Source organism: Aedes albopictus, chromosome 2 (assembly GCF_035046485.1).
Source record: "Aedes albopictus strain Foshan chromosome 2, AalbF5, whole genome shotgun sequence".
Classification (NCBI taxonomy): Eukaryota; Metazoa; Arthropoda; class Insecta; order Diptera; family Culicidae; genus Aedes; species Aedes albopictus.
In genome coordinates this window covers 139362776-139385932 of record NC_085137.1, presented here as the reverse complement: position 1 = coordinate 139385932, position 23157 = coordinate 139362776, and the positions used below count along the sequence as shown (strand labels likewise).

The 23157-nt window shown below is 42.2% G+C and overlaps 1 protein-coding gene across 2 annotated transcripts in view; it reads left to right on the top strand.

Annotated features, from left to right (window-relative positions):
• LOC109410252 (cyclic nucleotide-gated cation channel subunit A) overlaps positions 1-23157 on the top strand; it is a 321275-nt gene that overhangs the window by 236813 nt on the left and 61305 nt on the right. For both annotated transcript variants that reach the window (XM_062850523.1, XM_062850524.1), the window contains exon 5: positions 20353-20621. In XM_062850523.1, the coding sequence (XP_062706507.1) occupies positions 20353-20621 (269 nt within the window). The remainder of the gene's footprint in view (positions 1-20352; positions 20622-23157) is intronic.

Below are 23157 nucleotides of genomic sequence, written 5' to 3'. Positions count from 1 at the left end.
GAAGCCAATAAATCATTTATGGCGCTTCATGTGGTGGTGGTCGGTTGAAGTGCAAGCTGGCTCGGACTTACTGGTTCGGTTCAATATTTGTGTTCCCAAACTCCAATCAAGAGAGTGTGATATGATTGTGTTTTCTTTGCTTAGTGTTTCTGGTGGTTTTCGTCACGAGGGATTGGATCCCGCAGAAGTGGGAGAAAGTGAGTCAGTTTATTTTTATTGGCGCAGCGAGAGACGAATCGTAATTCCTAATTTGCTCTCGTTTATTGAAACAGTGCTTGGAACGATAGCATAAGCGGATCGGTTTGGGTATTACGGGATGGAGATCCTTACGGTAGAAGCACGTAAACGTATCGTTGATGGTGTTGTGAAATCTTCGTGTCATGAGCTGCGATGCAAGAAATCGTTCTCAGAGCATTCAGAAAACCATTTCAAGATAAGACATTTGCAGCTGTATATTCCATCTTATTCTCCTTTGCGTAAAAACTCAACAAGGAGAGATTATGCTTCTCAGTTTTGTGTCATTTGTTATACCTATCTGATATTTCTTTGTCAATGACAATTCTTGCACTCGTATATCTTGAGGAAGTGGTGAAGATCCTTTATGCTTACAGAAGTCAAGAAACTGTTTATTACAAACAAATTCAGGATCGATCAGTCAGGCTCACACATTTTCTTGATGAATAGAACTCGTTTACCACATCGGCTATTATCATAGAAAAACTTGAAGTTGCGTATTTCATCTGTAATTATTAGGTTGAAAACCTTTCCTGAAGATTAATTAACAACCAACTGTGAAAAACCTAAAATAGGGATCACTTCATTCATTCACCTCTATTCGAAGCATTTAATGAATCAAGAAATTCGATCACCAGGAAGAACTGTGGGTGGTACATGTTCACCTCTCTATTCCAGCGCAGAAAGAGAAAATTCCATTTTAATTAGCATCCCAAAAGTCCAACCACGTACCAACCGTCACAAGGATTTCCAGTAAGAACGGCGCTATTGCACTATCGCCCACCTGCCGCGCGTCGTCAAGACGGAAGTTGATCCCACCATGATGGCTGATGGCCGATGACTACCTACCTACAAACATGGTCGGATCAGATCTCAAAAGAAGAAGAAGCACAGAGAGGCAGAGTGGGCGCGAGTATTAATTTGTGTTTTGTCTTGCCTCCTCTAATTGACGAGATTTATTTTCATCTTCTTCTCATCCCGGGACGGCTATTAATTATTCATTGATTTTGCTATGCTTCTTACTGCCCACCTTGGGGTTGGTTCCCAACAGTTGAATTACTACTCGGATGAACTCCTATTTTAAAAGTTTAAATTTCTTATTTCAAATTCCAGAAATACATATTTGAACATCTCTTCTTCTTTGAACTTTTTTCGATTTTTACTCACTGTTGGACCCACACCACCGGATAACTAATGGGTTTTGTTGGGTTTGGTGGCTAAAATACAAACAGGTCAATGTCAAACAGGTTTATGTCGAGTTTGGCGTCACCAAATTTTTAGATTTTTTTTACTTTGCAGGGTTTGATTTAGAACTTAATTTTATTTATTTATTTCGTCAAACATACCGTAGACTACAATTTCACTTAACTATATCACTTAATAACTTTATTCTATTATGTCTCAAAGACCTAAACTATTCTCTTAAATTTGTTCTAGACATGGTTAAACTAATAGATGCACAGTGGTGATTATGAAGGCTCATCATTCGATTCAAAGGACCAAATTTTGCAAATCTGTTCTATGCTTGTTTAGAGCAAATATATTACGACCTCTCAATAGTCTAGCAGGAGCATAGAAATTTATACATCATAGTAAGATGGCGGAGTCGATGCGTTGAGATAATAAATCCTTTATAAATGAAACCATGGCTAATTCGCGACGCTCTTTCAAAGTTTAAATATCTATAAGCATGCATCTAGCCTCATATGAAGGCAGTGGAAATGTTGACCAACCTAACTTGCGTAAGGCATATAGGAGGAACTGCTTTTGTATTGATTCGATTCGATCCACATGTGTAACCATATAGGGAGATCATACTATGCTACAGTATTCTAAAACTGGTCTTACATAAGCGACGTACAATGTTTTAATCGTGTATGGGTCCTGAAAGTTGTAGCTAAAACGCTTAATGATGCTTAACATATTAGTTGCTTTATGAGTGATAGCGTTATAATGATCGGTGAAAGTTAATTTGGAATCTTAGATAACACCAAAATCTCTAATTCTATTGCAGTTTTCAACTTCTTGGTGTCCTTAAGATACAATAGGTGGTGCAAAGGGTGATACGGTCAAAATTTGGTCACACAATTTTTTTCATAACTTTAGACTGCGTACACCAAAACAACTGATTTTTTGACCAGTAATGCTACATTATATGTAGCTTATACCATAAAATTTTCATCAAAATCGATAAAGTATTGGTTGATATATAGATAAAACCATCGACCTACCTTTTTAAAATGTTGTACAAAGGCGCTCCATAGTAAATTTTCGGAAATTTAAGGTCAGTAATGCACAATTTTGATTATAGAACTGCCAATACTGCTTCGATTTTTATCAAAATTTTACAGTATAATACTATATTATGAAAATATGTTCTTAGTAAAATTTTGAGCCATTTTGTATGGATACTTTCAAAGTTGTAGCAGTTTGAATATGAAAAAAACTGACCGTGTGCCACTTAAGCAAATATAACTTTGTAACGGCTGGATCAAATTGAATGAAATTTTTACACAACATTTTGATATGCATACTTCACATACAGAAAAATTTTCATTGAAATTGGTTAAGTATCTCTGGCTCTATAAATAAAACAGTAAAAATGTGTTCTTATTTGTGAATCCTCTTTGCACAAAATATTAAAATTGCAGATCTCAGGGTTCAACAATATCTCCGCAAATACAAGACTGATTTTGATGAAAATTTTATGGTACAAGCTACATATAATGAACCATTACTGATCCAAAAATCAGCTGTTTTGGTGTACGCAGTCTAAAGTTATGAAAAAAATTGTATGACCAAAATTTGACTTGATTTGACAAAATTTGACAAAATTTGACCACCTAAACAAATATAACTTTGTAACGACTGGGTCAAATTGAATGAAATTTTTACACAACATTTTGATATGTATACTTTACATACAGAAAAATGTTCATTGAAATTGGTTCAGTATTTCTGGTTCTATAAATAAAAGAGTAAAAATGTGTTCTTATTTTTTAATCCTCTTTGTACAACATTTTAAAATTGCAGTTTTCAGGATTCACAATATCTTCGCAAATACTAAACCGATTTTGATGAAAATTTTATGGTATAAACTACATATAATATACTACATATTACTGGTACAAAAATCAGCTGTTTTAGTGTACGCAGTCTCAAGTTATGGAACAAATTGTGTGACCAAATTTTTACCGTATCACCCTTTACTGTGTTTTCTGCTGTGCGTAATTGAATTACATTTTTTCACGTTTAACTGCAGCAGGCTTTTACTACACCATTGGTCAAATATGCGTTTTTCTCTCAAAAAACATGCTCTGTCTTCTTCATCTTGTATTTCTTTGAAGAGTTTCATATCATCAGCGTATGTAAGGATTTTAAGATGTTTTAGAATATACGTGATATCATAAACAAACAATATGAAAAGCAAAGGTCCTAAATGTGAGCCTTGGGGGACTCCTGATGATACGTTGATAGGTTCTGACTTCTTCCCCTCAAATCTTACTATCTGTAATCGGTCAGTTAAGTACGATGCGATCCATTTAAGTAGTCTTGACTCGATTCCCATTTTATCAAGCTTGAAAATCAACATTGGAATGTCAAGTCTGTCGAACGCCTTACTGAAATCGGTGTAAAGTGATTCAACATAGTTACCACTGTCCATTGCACATAAGGTGTAATTAACAAACTCTAGCGAGTTTGTTGTAGTCGGCCGACCTTTGAAAAAACCATGTTGTGCATTTGTTATTCTTAGTTTGATTTGATTAAACACACATCTGTTTATAATAGATTCAAATAGTTTTGGTATGCATGAGATAATGGCAATCCCACGATAATTACGAACATCGGATTTTTTACCAGATTTGTAGATGGGTATAAGGAAAGATTTTTTCCATCCTTTCTGAAACCTTCCAGTTTCAAGTGACATGTTGTAAGGCCAAAATAATGATGCCGCAAATTCAGTTGCCAGGTTTTCAGAAGAACCGGTGGAATTCCATCTGGCCCTGGACCTTTGTTTGGATCTCTAAGTCTTTTAGACCGGTTAAAATATCCTGTAACATGATTTGATTGATTCCAATGTTGCTGGTAAAGTCAGGAAAGTGGGAGAAATATTCATAGTCGCGATCGGTATCAGAAAATGTACTATAAGTCTCTTGAAAATAAGCCGCAAAAAGACTGCAAATTTAATCGGAATGTTCTCCCACTTTACCATCTAACGACATTTTTGAAGGAAAATTGCTCGACTTCAACTTAGTCTTTGCATAATTGAAGAAGTTCCTGGGACAGGATTTTATTTCATTCTCGGTTTTTCTGTTGTACTCTTCAAGAGCAGTGAATATGGCTAGATTAAGTTGATTGCAAATGCTTAAATACTTTTCAATGTTTTCTTGACTTTTGTGTCGTCGGTATACTTTGTGAGCCTTTTGTTTCCGATTTTTTAAGTTAATAATTTGCCTGTTGAACCAGACTGGATTTTTAGAACCATTATTTCGTTGTTTTCTCCTTAGTGGAACTTCCGAATGAATTGTTTCCGACAAAATGCAATAAAAAGTCTCAACAGCATTTTCTACATCTGGATTTCTTAGAACAGATTGCCAATTAGTTCTTTTAAGTTGAAGTCAAATATTTTGATAATTGGCTTTACTATAATCATAGACATCCTCATAGTCACAATTATTTGAGTTAACGTTCATATGGATAAAAACGGCATACTCGATAGCGGTATGGAGCACCTCGTTTTTCCATAATGGAAGGGGAGCTTCTTCCACACAGAAGTCCTCAAGGATGTTAATTAATAAAAAGTCTAGATATCGATTTTGCTAATTTTTCACATGATAAATTTGGTTCAAACCTAAACAAGCAGTTTTTTTCAAAAATCAACTGTAGCGTTTCATTTTCACCTACAACTGGTAATAAAATACATTCATTTTCAGAATCAGATACAAAATCTACGTCACGTTGATTGAAATCGCCATAAATATGTACTTTGAATTCCGGAGGAAATTGTGAAATAATTTCTTCAGCAGTTTGGAAGAACATTTCATGTGTTGATTTACAAGCTTGATCAGGTGGGAAATATACCGAAGCAAAAATATGAGTTTCGCCGGCGATTTGTGCTATAGCCCAAACTTGTTCGAATTCTTTAAACTTAGTAGAAACCACAAGCTCTGAGTTGAATTTGGAGGAAATTGCTACGAGAACACCGCCACCAGACATTCTTTGGGTAAGAGTTAAATCTCGATCGTCTCTATAAACATTAAAATCGTTACCAAAAAACTTCTTCACTCCAGTTGACAGTGAATACCGGGCGCGATAGGTCGTGTTTTGATCACGCTCCTACACTTATCAACGCTTTCTAAACGCTTACGTAGTGTTTACCCGTGAATTTTTCGCGTGAGATCGACGGAACATTTGTTGTTCTATCCGTAGACACAGGAAGGTCATTGATTATCCCGAGGCCGCCGCCAACGGACAAGGATTGATTTTGTGGTAGATATTGCTTTTTAGTGGTAAACAGAGAAACCACTGCGCTCCATTGTGTGGGGCTCCCTGGGTGCTCACCCTTTTGGGTGAAAAAAGGGATGTGAGCAGTTGCGACAACAACAAACTATCGCTCTTCGAGTGTTAAAAACGATCGCTTATTTTCATATTACTCGCGCAGTGACCCATTCCCACAAAGTGAACCTTTGTAGGGAGGAATAACCGTGAAACGTGAAGACAAGTTACTTTTGCCCAATCGCCGTCTTGAGCGGTTTCTTTAGGGAGAAAAGGGCACGTTATTTGTGTCGGTGTGTATCCGTTTTTGAGTATCTAACTCATCAATCGAGTGTGATAAACCGTTTCGTCGTCAGATCCTGCTGTGAGTGAAATATCTGTTTCTTGTGATCCCGTTTTTGCTCCTGGAATTTCTACTGAGATTCCTTATATCGGGCTTTAGGGCCTCCCGCCGGCATGGCGCTGGCGGCCAACTTTCCGCTCCTCATTGGGGACCCAGGGGGCCCCGGAGGAGGTGGAGGACCTTCGAATATGATGAACGGTGAGTACACTGGCGCTAGATACCCACCTTTTATGGACCCCACAGGCGCTGGAGGACCACTGCAATATCTACGAATGGCTGCTGTCTTCGGAAATATGCCGCAAGACCCTTTTCTACTCCGAACGTCAATAGAGAGTGCAATTGGCGGAAAAATCGAAGGGGCGTTTAAGGAGAACAAGGGTATGGCCTACGTTCTCAAAGTGAGGAGCCCGGACCAGTTCAGACGTCTTCTCTCGATGAACAAACTGGCCGACGGAACGGAAATCAAAATCGCTGAGCACCCGACGATGAACCAGCGTTTGTGCGTCGTTTCTAACGCTGATGTTACGGACCTTTCGGACGATTACTTAGGGTCTGTGTCAATTGGCGAATTAAAATTAATTTTTACTTAAATTTGACAGTTCAACACTTAAACTTGACAGTTTTCCTAAGGAAATAATTATCGAACTGTCAAGTTTAAGTGAAAATTAATTTTAATTCGCCAATTGACACAGGCCCTTAGCTGCACAGTTGGCTCCACAAGGTATCAAAGCAGTCCGGCGAATTCGTAGGAAGAACGCCACTGGTGACTGGGAGAACACACCAACGATAATTTTGACTGTTTCTGGTACGGTAATCCCTCCGCATGTCGACTTCGGTTGGTCACGTTGCAGGACACGCAACTACTACCCGTCTCCGATGTTGTGCTTCCACTGCTGGGAGTATGGCCACACCGGAAAAAGATGCCAACAGCCTACTCGTATTTGTGGGAAATGTTCGAAGACACACGCCACCAAATCCAACAACCCTGATGACATCCCCGTGGAAGGCGACAGCGCGAGCAAAACGGACACGCTAAATCAAACTGCCGAACAAAATCTACAATGTACTGACGCACCTTTCTGTAAACATTGCAAGGCAAACGATCATCAAGTTTCAAGCCGAAAGTGCCCGCTCTACCTCCGAGAGGTGGACGTCCAAAGAATCCGTGTTGATGAAGGAGTGTCGTATCCCCAAGCCCGCCGAATCTTTGAGGCTCGGACGAACGCGGCAAGTAGCCGGGCGGCTTACTCAGGTACCGTAAACGCCAGCAAAGATGACGAAATTACTGCGCTGAAGAGAGACAATGCTCGACTCGAGGCCAATTCCAAAGCTATGGAGAAACGCCTTCAGGAGATGGAGAAGGCGTTGAATACAGGCCATGCGAACCAACAACGGCTGGAAGTAGCTCGCAATCACGGTACGATTGAGGACCTCATCAGACAAGTTACCAAACTCACGGCTACCGTCTAGCGCTTGGAGAAGGCTCTAGCCAACAAGGACGTGGTAATCGCCGAGAAGGACGCCGAACTGGCTAAGCTACGTGGAACCCGACCCAAAAGAATCGATAGTCCGATTTCACTCATCGACGAATCCTCCTCTGATGAACGCATACTCCAGCTTTCTCTCGATTCCAAGATAATCGAACAAAGGGTAGACTGGTGCGAAACCACCGGAGTAAAGGATACACAGAACACAAACGGTGAAGACAGCGACCTCGAAATGGATGGAGCGGGCATCAATTCCTGCGAAAGCCGGAACACGCTTCCCTCTTCAGTAACCGATCTGTCCAACTACGGAAAACGATCACTTGAAAAAACAGGATCCACAACGGATTCTTCATCTGGCCCTTCAGATGCCAAGCGGAACCCTAAACCCCGCAAAGGCAAGAGTGGCAACCGTAATTAGAACCACTTCAATAATTAACCTACACTCAGTCACCTCAACGGCCTATTCACTATGTTCAACTCTCTCCCGCGAACATTTTCCCTCCGAACCCCTCTGTAGAGGGTGAGTTTAACGAAAATCTGACTGAGTGTGGTAACAACCAACCCGAAACGACATACACCACCTGCAAATTGGAAGAAAGAAGAAAGACGACAGGGGCCAAGGACAGCCAGGGCCCCTCCAGTGCGGACGCTACACCCCAACCGGAACTGGTGGACAACCTCTGGCAACCTAGCGAAACTGTCGTCTCCGGGACGCACAAGGGACTAACCGCCCGTTCCCCGATTATCCCAGAATACCACCCGGGCAGTCAGGGCCCCGCCGGTGCGGAAGTCCTGGCAGTACCGGAACCGGCGGACAACCCCTGGCGTTCGAAGTGGTCTGGAAGAGGGACGCACAAAGGACTTCGGTCCTGTTCCCCTGAGGACTACGAGGGAGCCAAGAAAACAAACACAACTAGAAAAGTTCAGAGTAACGAAGTAACTGGGAAGTTGGAGAAGATCGGAACGCCCAATCCTCCGAAGGACGACGTGGGAGCGAAGACCAATCCAAGACGAAACCTCCTCAGATCCTGTCGTGTCTCAAACTCTCCCTTTGGGTTAAACCAGATGCGCTGTAAATCAAATTTCAGACCGAATGACTCTCTCTGCGAGACGTCTGGGCATCCCGGGCACCTCCCGCTCTCCGACGAGACCGCGCCGTTAGGTCTACTTGGGCCAGCCGCCTGGAACTCTCAGCTTTACGACCAATTGCACCGCGCTCGCTATGGGCCTCACGCCGTGATCAAAGCAGGCAGGTCACACGTGCTTCCTGGGAACCTCAACCCAAAAAAAGTTAACAATAGCCAAGCAACTACTCTGTTGGAAAAAATCGGATCGCCCAATCCTCGGAAGGACGTCGTGGGAGCGAACACCAACCCAAGACGAAACCCCTTCAAATACTGTCGTATCTCAAACTCTCCTGTTCGATTGAACCAGATGCGCAGTAAATCGAATTCCAGACCGAATGACTCTCTCTGTGAGACGTCTGGGCATCCCGGGCACCTCAACCCGGGCTGTAAGTCCCGCCACCAACCCTCCGACGAAACTGCGCCGTTAGGCCCACTTTGGCCAGCCGCCTGGAACTCTCAGCTTTACGACCAGTTGCACAGCGCTCGCTACAGGCCCTACGCCGTGATCAAAGCAGGCAGGTCGCATGTGCTTCCTGGGAACATCAACCCAAGCTGTAGTTCATCCGTGCAGAGACTCCACGTTGTTATAGATGCAGATAGAACCCACAACCCACAGCCAATAACCGAATGTTACACCTATCGTGCCATACCAGAATCCGGAAACCTCAGCAAGAGCCGTACATTCCAGCACCGATCCCCCAATACCACTGCCAATCATGACGTTACAAGACGTCGGCCGGGTGGGCATCCCGGGAACCCACACCCGGGCTGTAAGTCCCACAAAAACCGGGTTCGTCCTCCAAGCGAGGAACCTGGGCATCCCGGGAACCCCAACCCGGGTTGTAAGACCCATTTTCCAGCCCGAAGCCCTCGCCAGGTTTTAGCCCTGCAATGGAACATTAACGGCTTCTTCCATAATCTCCCAGACCTGGAGATCCTCCAAGATATGCAAGCTCCAGCAGTGATTGCCCTGCAAGAGGTCCACCAAGCAACAACAGAACAAATGAACCGAACTCTTCGAAGTAGCCATCGATGGTATATCAGAACCGAGCAGAACATCTACCACTCGGTTGCATTGGGAATAGCCACCGAACTATCCTCGGAGCTGATAGATCTGAACAGCGACCTACCAATAATCGCAGCACGGATCACATGGCCTTTCCCACTATCCGTCGTGTCGTTATACCTGCCAAATGGAAAGGTGCCAGACTTAAAGAAAAAGATTGACGAAATTCTCCAACAGATTCCAGAACCTAGGCTGATCCTCGGTGACGTCAATAGTCATCATCGAGCATGGGGAAGCAGGACATCAAATCTCCGGGGTTCTATCCTTGTCAACACTGCCAACAAACATGGACTTTCAATCTTGAATGACGGTTCAAATACCTTTGGCCGAGTGAACCGCAGAAGCAAGGAAAACATAATAGAATCGGCCATAGACGTCACTTTAGCATCCACACAGATAATTGAAAAACTGACGTGGGAAGCAGACCAGGACATGCACGGAAGCGATCACCGGCCAGTATTGGTCACCCTCACGGGCAGCGATGTCCCAAAAACTTCCAGGAGGCCTAGATGGAAGTTTGACCAAGCAGACTGGGCTAGCTTTCAAGCGCAGCTTGAGGATCGTCTATATACTAACCCCCCAGAAGACATACTGGATCTTTCCTCTGTCATTGGAGAGGCAGCGGCGAACACGATACCCCAAACCAGCCCTAATCCAGGCCGGAAAGCTCTCCACTGGTGGACAGACGAGGTAAAGAAATCGGTAAAAGCACGTCGGAAAGCCCTGAGGCACCTGAAGCGACTCCCGACTGAACACCCGGATCGGGAGAAAATAGCGAACGAATGGCATGAAGCTCGAAACAAGTGCAGGCAGGTCATCCGAGAGGCAAAGGATGCTTCCTGGGCCACCTTCCTAGACCAGATTAACGACGACCAATCTGCGTCCCAACTTTGGGGACGATTGAATGCTCTGCAAGGAAAAAGGCGACAAAAGGGATTTGCCCTGAAAATACAAAATACCACAACCAGAGACGCAGCAACAATAGCGGATGCTCTATCCGACCATTTTGGGGGAATATCATCTATCAACCGATACAGTGACGCCTTTCTTAAGCGACATCCGACAGCTGCAACAGCCGTCACTGATTTTATAGTGCCGGCGGATCAGGGACAGTTTTTCAACTCACCCTTCACAATGGAGGAATTAATCTTCGTCCTTCGGAAAACCAAAGGCAAATCAGCCGGCCCAGACAAAATTGGATACCCGATGCTCCGAAATCTCCCCCCGATCGGTAAGAAGCGCCTGTTAGACACCATCAATAAGAATGGCTAAACGATACTCTGCCCAACAGTTGGGGACACGGCATCGTTATCCCAATTCCGAAGGGATCGGGTCCCACAAACACTGTGGACAACTTTCGCCCAATCACACTTACCAGCTGCATTGCCAAAGTGATGGAACGACTGGTAAACAGTCGGCTTGTGCATCACCTCGAAACCGAAGGCCGTCTGGATCACAGGCAGCACGCCTTCAGAGCTGGCCACGGCACGGGGTCATACCTGGCCGCCCTGGGCCAAATTTTAGACGAAGCGTTGGAGAGAGGAGACCACATTGAGGTAGCATCACTAGACTTGGCTAAAGCGTATAACAGAGCCTGGATGCCGGGAGTCATGCAGCAGCTCGCCGATTGGGGCGTAACAGGTCACTGTTTGCACTTCATTAAGCACTACCTTACCAACCGCACTTTCCAAGTTGCCATAGGCAACCATTTATCCAAGCCAACTCGAGAGGAAACTGGAGTCCCCCAGGGCTCGGTAATTGCGGTAACCCTGTTCCTGGTAGCAATGAATGGTGTTTTCAACATCTTGCCAGCAGGAGTATACATCCTAGTATACGCAGATGACATTCTGTTGCTAGTCACCGGTAAACACCCAAAGGCCACACGGAGGAAGCTGCAAGCCGCAGTCACTGCGGTCGCTGGATGGGCGGACAAAAATGGTTTTGAGCTTGCAGCTAAAAAATGTGCCCGGCTGCATATCTGTGAACATCGTCACACGCCTCCCTCAGCACAGCTGAAAGTCAAAGGTGTTCCGATCCCTAATCAAAAAAACCTTAGAAGTGTTTGGAATCACACTGGATCGAACGCTTTCATTTCGCAACCATTTTGGCAAGGTCAAGGACCGATGCAAGACCCGATTAAATCTGCTCAGAGCGATATCTGGGAAACGCACGCGTAGTGACCGACAGTCCCGTCTTCGAGTAGCCGATGCTATTATCACCAGCCGATTTTTTTACGGGGTCGAAATCACCTGCCGGGCGACGGAGCAGTTACTGAATACCCTAGGACCAGTTTACAACGGTGCAATCCGCACAATATCAGGTTTATTACCGTCAACACCTGCCCTGGCAGCTTGTGCCGAGATAGGTGCACTGCCGTTTCAACATAAGCTAACCTTGACGATTAGCTGCCGAGCCGTCGGATACCTACAGAGCACAATTGACGATGGGTCCGTTGGCTTCCTCGGCAACCAAGCCAACCGAGCCCTAACGGATATGGCCATCCCTCGGCTTCCCCCGGTGGCTGGTCTCCACCGGATCGGCCCTAGAAGCTGGGCGGCAGAGAAGCCAATGGTGGACGTAACCATCAAGAGGCATTTCCGCAAAGGCGCAAACCCTAAAAGCGTCAAGGCCAGCTTTGCAAGAAGAGTCTGTGAGAAGTACCGAGAAACGGAAATTATCTACACTGACGGCTCTAAAAAGGATGAGTTGGTTGGCATCGGCATTCATAGTAAAGACAACAACGAGTTTCACCGACTAGGAAGCCTGTGCTCGGTGTTCTCAGCCGAGGCGGCAGCGATATCGCGAGCCATTGCTCACCCCCGCTCTGCCCCACTGCTAATCGTGTCGGATTCGGCCAGCGTACTCGATGCTCTGCAGAGCCCTAGTAATAAACATCCTTTCGTCCAGGAGATTCAGGAGTTGCTGAACGAATGCCAAAATGAGGTCACCTTCATGTGGGTGCCGGGCCACTGCGGTATCAAGGGGAACGAAGAAGCTGACAGCCTGGCTTCTCTCGGTCGTGAAGGAGCACTCCTCACCCCGAAGATACCGGGGGACGATGTCAAGATGTGGCTTAGACACAGGGTCAGAGAAGCGTGGGACTCTCTCTGGTCGAGGCAAACACTTTTTATCCGGAAGATCAAACCGAGCCCGCAGCGTTGGCCGGACCTGACATCTCGAAGAGATCAAGTTGTTCTGTCTAGACTGCGAACAGGGCATACTAGACTTTCCCATAGTATGGGCGGCGCTGGAAATTTCCGACTTCGTTGCGATACCTGCTCAGAACCAAATTCAGTGGAACATATTATCGCAAACTGCAGAACCCTGGAGGATCTACGTACTCAGTACAATATCACGGACATACAAAGCGCTCTATCTCCAGATGAGGTCCGGCAAACAACGTTGCTTCTATTTCTAAAAGACGCAGGGCTGTACGACCAAATTTAAAACATCCCACTGTCCGTGGCTCGTCATCTCTGCCCCCTGTGGGTTCCAAGCCAGGACTCGCACAGGGTGGAGCCCTGAGCACATCAAGGGCACTCTCTTTGAAATTGAACTTGTAACCACAAACCCCGATAACGACCCAGCTCAAACAACGGACACTTCTAAGGAATCAAACATTCACTCCCTCAAGCCAATGAAAGACCCAGCCTGACACGGACAACAACAAAACTAACCTGCGACTCACTCATCCCGGTTTCATGTGGATTCCAAACCCGAACTGACACGGAGTGAGATTCTGAGGCAGACCGCACCACAGGAACTGTATTTGGAACATGAACGGAACTACAAACCAAGAAGACTGACCTGCAACGAAAACGGACCCCGATGGATTATTACAAGACCTACCAAGCTTGATTATGACAGACCCAGCTAGACCCGGACCAGACAACCCCACCAGTTGCCAGTTATTTTCGCGTTCATACTACGCACAAAAACTCTGTTAAACCCTTTTCCCCTCCCTGACTCTGCCAGGGTTCTCCTCTTTCCCTTCTCAACCCCCGTCATATTTTTAAAGAGATGAACCAGCCTAGGGCTGAAAATCTCTATAATAAAGAAATAATAATAATAATAATAACTTCTTCACTTTTAACGCTATCGTTCCAACTGGTTTCAGTACCCAAAACAACCGAGAAGGATGAACTCAACATTTGTTTGTGAATTTCATTTACTTTTTTTTTTGCGCTTTTCGCGCGATTGAAATTCTGTCAATAAACTAATACTTCAATGGCACTTGTTTTTGAAGTAATTTTTGGCAAATCGTTCGTTTGTACAATATCGCTTAAAATTAATGATCTATAACCAGGCGTTTCTGGGTCGTCTGCTTCTTCCTCCGTAGATTGTGTCAAATTGGGTAAACAAGAATTGCATCCTACATCCTCAGATTGCGTCGATTCAGCTAAAAACCCGGCTGCTGACAGGAGCACGACGCCCAGTGGTTTTTGACGGATGGCCTTGGCGGCCTTCTGGGGGTGGTGATACCTCCCGCCACCCCATGCAACAACGGCAGCAGCACTGCCGTGAATCGCAAGTCAGTCCCATATGTAAAAAGTAGGCATTGAGAAAATGGACCCTGAAGCTTTCAAATTCAATTTATATGAAAAACTTCAAAAAATTACCGTGACTTGAAAACTTCTGCGATCATCGTGAAACCTTCACAAATTGTTTCAAACGTACAGAAGTAACTGTAGAAAATATAAAAGTAACTAAAACATTGATCAATTTTGTATTGGAAGGTACAATAGTTCGTGATGGGACTGACTTGCGATTACTTTTCATTATGGGACAATCTGACTTGGTGTTGTTTTTCGATTTTACTGAACAAATTATAATTTATGTAGCTGAAAGATCATCGGAAGAAAGGTCGAAAACGGATATTAACTCAATTTTGCCCAAAATGCAGATGGGACTGACTTGCGATTCACGGCAGAGCAGTGCTGCTGATAAAACAAAACAAAAAGGCGTTCGTTGCATCACTTATCGATTATAAATCAATAACTTTTTCCACAAGCATCCAATCGTTTTTCGGTCTTCGAAGGAAAGTTTTATGAATGATTTTTCTACAAGAAGCGTTGATCGATTTGAATTAAGGAGACAAAGGGTAACCTCTGAGATTTTTTGTTTGAAAGTGTAACATTTCCCATAGTAAATCCTATGGAAACTTTGAACCGCTTGCGCTAAATTATAGTTCCACCGATTGCGCTGAAATTTTGTACAGCTCATATGGGACCTAAAAAGGATCTAAATAGTCGACTGGAGCGAGGATTTATTTTTTTCCATACAAGCGTGTCTCATACTATTACGTATATTGTTATGGCTTGTTCGCTTTTTTACGCTTCTTGGCCTTGTCAGTTTGCTTTTGCTGATTTAGACGATTCGACTGACGCTTGTCGTAGTCGGTCCAATCAGCTATCCATATATTTTTAAACCAAGTAAGCGCCACACAGTGGAGCACCTAGTAGGTACATCAAAACTGATCAAAATTATTTTAACGTATTTTCGCAACCCAAATACAACCCAAATTAGTAATGAAACGTATTTCATAGTTTTCAATGAATTTTATAACAATAAATTCACCTAGCAGTGAGAAACAACCAATCTAACCGACTTCAACAAGATTTTTTTTAAATATTACAATCATTCCATAGAAAATCGATATAGTGTGTCTCCGAACATCGTGATACTTGGTGGTTTTGTAGTTTATCGAAAATAATTAGACTCGAATTTTTGCCTTTCTCGTACACTAAGTGTACTGGAAAGGCTATATGTTCACTTCAAAAATGACTTTTTGATAGGAGGCCCGGAGATTCGAGTCACATATACCAATCAACTCAGCTCGACGAATTGAGATGATGTCTGTGTGTGTGTATGTGTGTGTGTATGTGTGTGTGTATGTGTGTGTGTATGTGTACAAACGAACTCACGTCACTTTTCGGCAGTAAATCTCAACCGATTTTAATGACCGATGGTTCATTCGACGCGGAATCTGGTCCCATTGTTTGCTATTGAAAATGGTTCGGATCGGTCCAGCCGTTCCGGAATTATAGCCATTTAGGCGTTCCGGATCGGTACTCCAGGAAGGGGCTAGATATGAAAATGCAACAAACCCACGCATGCGACACATCAAACCATGGCATTTTCGATACCATGATGAACGGTAAGCAAGAAAATAGTCTCAGACCATATCTGAACCGGTAATGTCCCGGAACCGGTTCCGAAGGTCCCACCAGAAGTGGCCAAATATAAAAGTGAACCAAACCCATACATGCGACTCATCAAATCGCAGCTTTTTCAATAACCTGATGAACTGTTAACAGGAAAATAGTCACAGACCATATCTGAACCGGTAGTGTTCCTGAACCGGTTCCGGGCGTCCCACCGGAAGTGGACAAATATAAAAATGAAACAAACCCATGCAAGCGACACGTCAAATCGCGCCCTTTGCGATAACCTGATGAACGGTTAGCAAGAAAATGGTCTCAGATCACATAAGAAACTACCGGTGTTCAAAAAACCGGTTCCGGAGGTCCCGCCGGAAGTGGCCAAATATAAAAGTGAACCGAACCCATGCATGCGACACTTCAAATCGCGGCTCCTTAGGCGACCTGTTGAATGGTTAGTAAAAAATAGTTTTAGACCATATTTCAGACAACCGGTGGCTTTCCGGAACCGGTTCCAGATTCCCTCCGGAAGTGTCCAAATATTTTTTTTTGTCTTTATTGACGAGATTTTTAACTCGAAGCTAGTTCATCTCGGAACCCTTCCCTATCCTTCCGAAGGAAGAACCTACGTTTTGTGAATATGTCGGGAGTGGGATTCGATCCCAGGCCCTTGGCATGATAGTCTTGAGTTCTAACCATCAAACCAGGCCCGCTCCACCGCCAAATATTTAAGTGAACCAAACACTTGCATGCGACACATCAAATCGCGGCTCCTTAGGTAACCTTATGAACGGTTAGCAAGAAAATAGTTTCAGACTATATTTGGGACAACCGATGGTGTTCCGAAACCGGTTCCGAGTGTTCCGCTGGAAGTGGCCAAATATAAAAGCGAACCAAACCCATGCATGCGACACGTCAAATCGCGGATTTTCCGATAACCTGATGAACGGTTAGCAAGAAGATAGTCTCAGACCACATAAGAAACTACCGGTAGTATTCCAAAAATAGCGTTGGGTGCTTCGTCGGAATTTAAAAGTGAGAAAAATTAAAGCAAGCGATAGATATCTTGACAAAACTAAGACGATCTCATCCAATCACACCATTTCAGATTCCTGAGGTGTAATAATGCAGAAGGATGGGTCAACGTTGTATGGGAAAATTAAAATTTAATCGTAATAACTCCGAACAAACTTTTTCAATTCTCTTTCGCGTCTAAAATGACTACGTAAAATTTTTGTGCGACTGGTTGCTCCCTCACGCACTGTAATGTGGTTGAAAGTTGAATGGGATTCAGTATGAAAAATTTCAGTTACTTGCATGTTTTTGTCAAATTTTACATGCATCTTGTAGCCAATGATAATAAAATATAGCGTGTGTAGAAGTGTGTAGAAAATACTTTGTCGAAAATCGTTAAGGTATCTGTGTTGGTGAAAAAGTTGTATCGTCTTGGTGTTGATCGGCCTCCAGTGATAGTGAAGGAGGTCAAGCTGTCAACTGAGAGGTCTGATATTTTTCAGCTCTGCCTATACGTTGAACGTAACGTCGGAATGTGTGCCATCAATAAGTTTAAAGTCAATTCAATGATGGCTCTGATAAAATTCTAAGTAAAGTATTCTCATGATTCAGGAACATTTAAGCTCACGTCAACGGAAACGTCATGAGTACATATTCGACGAGAAAGGCACTATCACCACTAGGTGGATCAATCCGGGTTTTTTATTTCGTCATTAGGGTGGCCAATTTTATGATTGTAAAAATCAAGAATTTTCGAAACCATTTTTTTTTTTCAAAAAATCACAGCTTTTGAACCAGTTGACCGATTTTAAACTTATTTTTTTTTGCTTGAAAGCTGTTGAATTCTAGTTTTCAGCAAAAATACGTTCAGAGGGCCAAATAGTGTTTTTAGGCAAATAATATCACATAATAATATAATTATCACGATTTTTTCAAAGTGTTGCAACTTTTGAAATCGGATACTTCCGGAAGGTTTTTTTTTCTGCATTTGAAAGAGGAACAATAGTTTTATCATACTCTAAAAGCAGATTTCCCGGAAACAGCCGGAAAATCAACTTATTTCATTTTGAATGTACGGTAAAGGATTCCATCAATTTTTTTTTTTTAATATTTTCATATATTGTATGTAAACTTAACGTCAATTTGTTTGGGTTTCAAATTAACAGAATAACAACACTAACCTTCTATAACAAACTGCATCGTTGAATTGATTGACTATCAATTTTATTCACTTTGTACGGTCCAAACTAGCACGCGCTGTGAGTTATATCAAAGAAAACGACTAAAATTCAGCTTTACTAAACCTCTTCTGATAAGCGTAAACAAATCATTTGGACACTGCTTAGCTGTCAAACGATTACACGATAACTACACTTGGCAAAAACACAACGGAAAACCCAATTACTTCATTTTGAGTTTTTCCACTTATGATCAGGTTTTGATATGATTTACTCCAATGTGGCGCCAGCAGGACTTGTCTTCTGTGACGGTATTTGATGCGTAACTGGACTTGTCGTGTGTAGTAGGTCCTGCATTTAATTCAGACTGTAGACCAGTGGTGGATTGATTAAGGGAGGAGTTCAAAGTTTCCTTAGAATTTGCATCATTAAATTTGGAAAATTGCGTGGAGAGTGTTTTAACTTCGTCCATGATTTCAATGATGACTTCTGACGGGAAGTCACCTGACGCTGATGCAATTGTGAGCAAATCGTGACGATCGCTATTCATTTTTTCAATTAGATATACGTTCGACTGACTCATTTATGTGTTTTTTTTTATAATATTGATGAAGCTTGAATTACCACTACGTACAATTTCGCCAATTTGATCAGCGGTTTCCGTTGATGAAGGCTGTTGTGCCATGCTGCTCAAACCGTCCATAATGTTTTTGCTGTGGCTTGCATTTTCGCGCAAGCGCTGCTCCAAAACGGTCAACCGCCTTTCAATTGCATCAGCCATATCCAGCATGATTGTAATGCCTTCCAACTGTGTGTGGATTTTATGTTGGTGTTCCATTTGCCGCATGGAAAGCATTTTTAGGTCGACTGTCTCCAAAAAACTTGAGGCACACTTTTTGCACAATGGAAGAACATTATTCCGAAGATTATCCTCCCAATCACGCATAGCGTCTATGCATGCTGCATGGACGCTTTGTCCACAGGTTCCACTACACATCCACACATTTTGAGTGCTTGATGCACGGCATTCCGGGGCGTTGCAAATCATGATAGTAAAAACACACAATATCGCGCACGACGGCCCCAGCAAATTTAAAGCTGACTTAATAAAAAAATAATTAAAACAAAAACGAAGCACGCGCGAGGTGCGGGAGCAATTAAAAACGCGTCCGAACTGATCGACGACCGATGACTGATGATTGGGCCCATTTGCAATCATTCGTGACTATCCCTTTCGAGACGGAGCGCAAAAAACTGAAATTTCCATACAAATGGTTCAACTTTAGCTCTTCAGAACTCTTAGATGGAGCATCAAAACAACAATTATTTTTCTCGTTTGAAAGAACTACTCTTTATCTTTCGATTTCTAGCTTTGACTACCTAGATAAATCGGAAATAAAAAATATGCGACAGATAAAACTTTTTCATGTTTTACAGTTTTTGTGCACTTTTTGTTTAACTCTTTGTGGTAAATATCACAGGCAATGCAAACAAAAAATTGTTTGCATACATACAACTATAAGTGATGGCTGAATTATTGAAATAGTTTACATCATACAAAACAAAGACTAAACAGATGAAAAAAATATGCAAAGGTGTCATCGCTCAACAGCACGATTGTGTTGGTTCGTCACGAAAGGGCTATGCGCCCAAGCAACGCACATGTCATATAAGAGTTGCGGCAGCGCAAGTTTTGATTACATGGAAATCAATTTGACGTTATTCTAACATTGTGCTAGAATAACGTCACAATAACTTCTTTACAACTAAATCTTGCTCTGCCATAACTCTCATAGGACATCTTGGGTTATGCGTGTTGCTCAAAGGTTTTGTGTAATAGAAATTTAGCTAAATTCATTACGGTCTTCTCTGCGATTTCATTCAAATGACTGTTGCTATCTAAGAACTCATTTCTAATAGAGATATGTATGAAGAATCCATAATTTTCTTACAGAATTTAATTATTATTCATTATTAATATTTATTAAAGAATTTAATAATTTCATAATTTAAAGTAGAATACCAAGAATTTCTAGACAATTCAATTCCAAATCAAGCACCTGTTTTAAATATATTCTCGGTGGTGATCAGATTATTATAAAGATTTAAAAATAATAAAATAACAGTAGCAACATCGTCAAGAGTTCACCTTAGGTACCATTCATTATCGTGCTGTACCTTTTTATTTTGTTGCTCATGCTTGAAGACAATAAGTTCTAATCCTATTGAATTTTCTACCCCTACAGGGTACCTGGAGCAGGGTCTGCTAGTACGGGACGCGTCCAAGCTGCGGAAACACTACTTCTCCCGGCAGCGCTGGTGGCTGGACGTCGTCTCGATGCTCCCGACCGATCTGGCCTACATCTGGTGGGCGCCCAGTTCCTGTGCGGCCACCCGGCTGCCCTGTCCGATAATAGTTAGAATTAATAGGTTACTGCGTCTTCCAAGAATGTGGGAATGGTTCGACCGGACCGAGACGGCCACCGGGTACCCGAACGCGTTTAGGATATGTAAGGTGAGTGTGTTGACTTCGAATCGACCAATGCACAATGGGGAAAAACCCATGAAAACCAGGAAAAAAATCAATATCTTTTGTCGCAGTGGAGTGAAAATTACAAACAAAACCATTTCCGCTTGGAAAATGTCTGATAAATCGAATGGAACTAGTGTCGTTCACCGCACGAAACTGTATGTCGACCTACAGAGTCGATTTATCATCGGATTCTTGATTTTTCATACTAAAAGATGCGTTTTACCAGTAAATCTCATACAATATATTGAAATTATGAGTTTACTCTGTCATACAAATGCTTTAGAATGTACACAAGTAGTATTCGACATAAAAAAATTGTATGTCGACTCAAGTTGGTTATTTTGGCGAAAATGATCGATTTTCAAACAAAAATTCATAATTCTGTCGTAATTAACTAGGAAAACTAAATTATTTCCGCAAAGAAAATGTCTGGTAAATCGACTGAAACTAGTGTCGTTCACCGGATGAAACTGTATGTCGACCTACAGAGACGATTTATGACCGGATTCTTGATTTTTTGTACTAAAAGATACGTTTTGTCAGTATTTCTCATTCTATTTATGAATTAACTCTGGCATACAAATCCTTTAGAATGTACACAAGTAGTATTCGATATAAATATTTATTTATGTCGACTCAAGTATTATTTTGGCGAAAATGATCGAATTTCATACAAAAACTCATAATTCTGTCGTTGTTAACTAGGATATTATCAATTTACTCTGACATGCAATTCCTTTAGAATGTACACAGATAGTATTCGATATAAATATTTTTTATGTCGACTCAAATTGGTTATTTTGACGAAAATGATCGGTTTTCATATAAAAATTCATAATTCTGTCGTTGTTAACTAGGAACACTAAATCGTTTCCGCTAAAAAAACGGCTGGTAAATCGACTGGAACTAGTGTCGTTCACCGGACGAAACTGTATGTCGACTAACAGAGTCGATTTATCACCAGATTCTTGATTTTTCGTACTAAAAGATGAGTTTTGTATTAAAATTATGAATTTATTTCGACATACAAATACTTTTGATTGTACACAAGTAGTATTCGGTACATTTTTTTATGTCGACTCAAGTAGGCTGTTTTGGTAAAAATGATTAATTTTCTTACAAATGAATAATTTTCATACAAAATTATACTTGTAATAGTTAACAAAGAAGTATATATTTGAAAACATTTGAATTTTGAACATATGTACACTGTAATTACTTCTGTACTCCAAATTTCTCTCTCTCTCACTATCTTCTTGGCGTAACGTCTTCACTGGGACGAAGCCTGCTTCTCAGCTTTATGAGCATTTCCACAGTTATTAACTGAGAGCTTCCTCTGCCAATGATCTTTTTGCATGTGTATATCGTGTGGCAGGCACGAAGATACTCTATGCCCAATTAAGTCAAGGACATTTCCTTTACGAAAAGTTTCTGGAGCGATCTGGAATCGAACCCGTCCCCCCCTCCAGCATGGTCCTGCTGGATATCCATGTCTTTATAGGCTTTATGGGCCTAAATATTATATTCCAAGTTTATTTTTATATCGTAAACAGCTTTTTTATAACTCGAGTCGATTAAATCGGCTCGCCTGCTATCACAGTAGAGTCGAGCAGAAAAGCTAGTACAGAAATCGACTAGCTCGATAGCCGACAGAAGAAGAGTGGTCGATTCGTGATTTTGACAGTTTAGTGAGAGAAATTCCTCAAGGATTTCCTCCGAAAATTCCTCAAGGTTTTCTTCCGGAAATTCCTTAAGAATTTCATCCGGAAATTACTTAAGGATTTCATCTGGAAATTCCTCAAGGATTTCCTCCGCAAGTTCCTCAAAGGATTCCTCCAGGAATTCTTCCGGAAATTCTTTCAGGAAATCTTCCGGAAATTATTTCAGGATTTCCTTTGGAAATTCTTCCAGAATTTTCTTCGGAAATTTCTCAAGGATTTCTTCCGGAAATTCCTCAAGGATTTCATCTGGAAAATCCTCAAGGATTTCCTCCGCAAATTCCTCCAAGGATTCCTCCGTAAATTCCTTTAGGAATTTCTCCAGAAATTATTTCAGGAAATCTTCCGAAAATTTCATCAGGATTTCCTGCAGGAATTCCTCCTGGAATTCCTCCGGTAATTCCTCTAGGAAGTCTTTCGGAAATTCCTCCAGGATTTCCTTCCGGAAACTGTCGGAGGAACTTCCTGGAAAAATTCCTGGAAGAATTCCTGGAGGAACTACCGGAGGGACTCTTACAGGAACTCGATTCCAGATCGCTCCAGGAACTTTTCGTAAAGGAAATGTCCTTGACTTCCTTGGGCATAGAGTATCTTCGTGCCTGCCACACGATATACACATGCAAAAAGGTCATTGGCAGAGGAAGCTCTCAGTTAATAATTGTGGAAATGCTCATAAAGCTGAGAAGCAGGCTTCGTCCCAGTGAGGACGTTACGCCAAGAAGATAGTGAGAGAGAGAGAGAAATTTGGAGTACAGAAGTAATTACAGTGTACATATGTTCAAAATTCAAATGTTTTCAAA